The sequence below is a fragment of the Manihot esculenta genome, chromosome 5 (assembly GCF_001659605.2).
Source record: "Manihot esculenta cultivar AM560-2 chromosome 5, M.esculenta_v8, whole genome shotgun sequence".
NCBI lineage: Eukaryota > Viridiplantae > Streptophyta > Magnoliopsida > Malpighiales > Euphorbiaceae > Manihot > Manihot esculenta.
The window spans coordinates 24,776,659-24,780,967 of record NC_035165.2 but is presented as its reverse complement, the minus strand read 5'-3'; the positions used below and the strand labels follow the sequence as shown (position 1 = coordinate 24,780,967).

Sequence of the window (4,309 nt, the reverse complement as noted above, 5' to 3'; positions counted from 1 at the left end):
AAACAAAATAAAACGTGTTCACCTTGTTGATGTTTCTAGGCATTCTCGTCTTCGACTTAAACCAAATGAGTTCTTGCCTCAAGCTGGCATAGTGTTTGTTGTTGATGCTTTGGAATTCTTGCCCAACTTGCTTGCAATTTCAAAGTAAGCCTTGGGATTTTTTTTTTTTTTTTCCGATTTATGCATACATGTCACTACTGCAGCTATTACCGTCTTCCTTCACCTTGCCGCTACTAATACATCTACCACAACCTACTTTATTCTATCAATTCTACCCTGCGAAGGGAGAAATAATGTGGAAGGAAATAAATAGAGGAGGGAAAGGGTGGAGTTTTCGTAAAGATTATTTTTGAAATTTAAAATATTTCTTTCTTTTTAAAAAATTTTAGGATGAAAGAAACTTTAATTTTAAAAAAATAAATATTTAAATATTTAATTTTAAAAATAAAAAAATTTTAAAAATAAAAAATTAATATATTAATTATGTTAAAATCTAAAAATTAAAATACAATTTACACTATTTATTTTATAATGAATGAGGAATTAGGGCAAAACCCAATTCAAAGGGTATGTCCGTCGCATTAAATTTTCATAAACGTTATTTTAAAAAATAAATTATATTATCCCTAAAAAGTGAAACAGGGTGATATAATTTTTTTTTCTTTTAATAAGTGATTTTAAATTGAAATTATATATATATAATATTTTTAAAATTAAAAATCAGCGTTTTAAACTCTTTAGTATATCAATTTGACACAAATTCAGATTAAATAGAATACAGGTTTTGGATACTGGACACAGCAGAATATATATATATATATATATATTTCATTTATTTATTGAGATATTGAAAAAAATCTAAATGTTATAATAATACATATATATATATAAATTTTAAATTTTAAATAATAAAATTAAATATTTTTAATTTACTGTCATTATAATAAAAAATACTAAATTAAACTTATAAAAAATTAATGATAAATTATAATGATTTTTATATTTTCATATTTTTAATAAAATATATTTTTTAATTTAAATTTTATATTAAATTAAATATATTTTATATTATTATATATAATATTAAATATATCATATTAAATAAATATTTATTATAAATAGACTTTTATTATATAAAATATCACTATATAAATAAAATTTGTACTCAATATTATAAATTATATATTTAAAAAATTTTACTTTTATTAACAATATTTTAAATAAAATATATTTTTTTATATTTCAAATTTTTATTGATGATATATAATATTATATAAAAGTGAAAATATAGAGAATATAATAAAATTAACAAAAATAAATGATATTATTGTAATAAAAAAGTATATTTAAAAATTATTTTATTAATTAAATAAAATTTTAGTGGTTATATTACAATTTATTGTTAATTTTTAAATTAAAAATTTTTAATTTTACTATTTAAAATATAAATATGAATTATACACGTTTAGATCTTTTTTTAATATTTAGCATACAAGCAATAGTCGTACAGGTGCGAGGACTTGGTCAGTAGCCTTCAAAGTTCAAACAGCCAACTACGATAGGTAATAGGTTACAAGTCGTTCTAAGGTAGTAGGTCGCATACTCGCATTTCTTTCCGATGTTTAGAAAAAAAAAAAAAAAAAAAAAAAAAGAAAAGAAAAAGAAAAAGAAAAAGAAAAAGAAAAGTAGGTCTGGGTCGCATAGATTAATTTAATTTAAGAAACTAAAATAAAATCTAAGTCTCTAATGTGGTCAGGTGCAGACCACGCTTGCAAATTTTGCAATTACCCAAAGACCGTTGGATTGTTTACAAATCAGGTCTTTCAACCTGTTAATGTAATCTACGGCTATGATCCAAGGGCATACAACCACATCAACGTTACAGAAAATCATTTTTATTGCATAACGACAGTGGGCGTTGCAAACGACTCCTTCCTCTCACTTTTCTTCGTACCTTCCTCATCTTAAGCAGGCGGTTCATCGGCCGTATCAACACAGAAAGCAAACCTTATGGCCGAAAGCCCGTCTCGGTTGCCGACACCCGCCGTTTCCGTATCGGAAACCGATACGTCTCAGTACTGGTGCTACAACTGCAACAAACGCGTCTCTATCGAAACCCTAGCCAATCAACCAGATGTTATTTGCCTTGAGTGCAAGAATGGTTTCGTTGAATTAATCCCCGCTCCGTCAACTTCGCCCTCAGCAACTCCTTCCCTAATATCAGACCAGGCTGATGATTCGACTTTTGGATCCCAATTCCTTCAAATGCTTCGCATAATCGCGCAGGCGGCGCGTGACGAGGACGCGCCTCCTCTTCCGCAGGACCCCCAATCTGAGGACGATTTTTTGAGGATCGAGCTCAATGAATTGGACAACGACGAAGATGAAGACGAGGATGAAGACGATGCAAATGAGAACGAGAATGAAAACGAAGGGAACAGAGATGAAGGACAGCATGACGGTGAAGAAGGAGAGGATCGATCTGATAACGAAAACGAAGAGGAAGATTACGAAGATCTGAGGACAAGACAGCGCGATATTCTTCGTCTCCGGATCCGGGACTTTGCTACCCGAGCGAGGAGCGGGCGTAACCGGATCCTTGACTGGGCTGAGATTCTGATGGGGCTGGAGGACAACTCGATTGAATTTCGTCTTGAAGTCCCGGAGACCGATAGATATATAGGCAATCCGGAGGATTACGTGGATGCCGCTGGATACGAGGCGCTGCTGCAGAACTTGGCTGAAAGTGATGGTGGAAGGAGAGGGGCTCCACCTGCAGCAAAATCGGTGGTGTCATCGTTGCCCGCGATTAAGATCATGTCAGAGGCGGATAGTCTTGTGTGTGCCATATGCAAGGATATGGTTAATGTTGGTGAAACAGAGACGAAATTGCCGTGTGGACATGGGTACCATGGGGACTGCATTGTGCCGTGGTTGGGTTCTAGGAATTCTTGTCCTGTTTGTAGGTTTGAGTTGCCAACGGATGACTCAGAGTATGAGGAGGACAGAAAGAAGAAAGCGGCGGGCACTTCAGGCGGTGCTTCAGGTTCTGGCGATGATAGTTTGGGTTCCACTTGATTTTAATTGGTATGCAAGTCAATTTAAAATTTTACTCGTGTAGTTTAATGGTTCATGAACCTTTGGTTGTTTATTTACTTCTGTGGATTAGATAAAGCTGGATTTGATTTCATTTGCATATGAATGTAAATAATATTTACTCTGTTTGGTTTTCTTTCCTCTCATGTATAATCCAATATTTGTCAATTGAAGTAGGCGCATTAACGGGAAGCAATACATTTTAGTAAATAGATGGATGAATTCTGTAGCTTTATGGGTTGGACTTTAGAGATTGTTTCTCATAGTTCTTCTACCATTTTAGTTGGTATGCTGGGATATATTAATTTTCTGAATTTAGTTTCAGACTAATGAACCAGTCAACCAGCTGTAATTTTCTTTCATTTATTCTTCGACAAAAAAAAAGCGCTATATAACACCTACGAGGCTATTGCATAGCTAGTGTTGGTTAATCCACCTATTTTGTATATATACACACTTAAGATGGAAAGGATATCAAGGACGGTTCTCCCTCCCCCTTCTCTTCGCAGAGAGTAGAAAGTGAAAAGTGAAAATTAATTTATGTCCCCTGGTTTTCTCTTTTCTTTCATCATGCATTTTGATGTATGCTATTCAACGTTGTCTCTTGCTGCTTGTCAAATAAACAAAGATTTATATGTTTTATTTGAATGGTAATATTATAACTCAACTTTTTGATGTTTCAGTTTGTGTGAAATCCAATTCTTTGTTGCAGTCTAAGGTAGTAGACTGCAACCAAGGCATCTGACTTACCGATTGTTTGACCCAATAACTGATTTTCAATTTAGTTTGGCATAGTAGCACAAACATCACCATATGGCATTTCCTCATATCATCTTCTGGATACATCCATGAGTATTTTATGTTGTCTTTAGCTTGGATTTGCTTAACAAAGCTTAGAGGAAGGAAATTTCAATATTATTTTGATGTGAGCTCCTCTAGATAAAAATATGCCGACTTCATTTATATTTCATGTGGAACTGGCAGCAATTACTACTCTACTCTACCTTCTCTTCAGTAGTTTGTGTTGGTGCAGTTGCAGATGACATGATTTTTGGTGTTTTGAAACATATTTCACATCTTACGCCATTTATTACTATAGGAAGGGTAAAGGGTGGACCTGTTTTTTGCAGCATGATACTGTCACAAGGGTCGAGTGGTTGAAGTTGAGCCATTGTGTGAGTTTGGAAAGTTACTTGTAAGGTTTAAGACTGAT

General features: G+C 33.0%; 1 protein-coding gene across 1 annotated transcript; it reads left to right on the top strand.

Annotated features, from left to right (window-relative positions):
- The first annotated feature begins 1,902 nt into the window (after window positions 1-1,902).
- Window positions 1,903-3,230, top strand: LOC110616006 (E3 ubiquitin-protein ligase CIP8). Its single transcript, XM_021758301.2, has one exon. It carries the CDS (start codon window positions 2,011-2,013, stop codon window positions 3,076-3,078), a length of 1,068 nt encoding a protein of 355 aa, XP_021613993.1. The 5' UTR covers window positions 1,903-2,010; the 3' UTR covers window positions 3,079-3,230.
- Window positions 3,231-4,309: the final 1,079 nt, after the last annotated feature.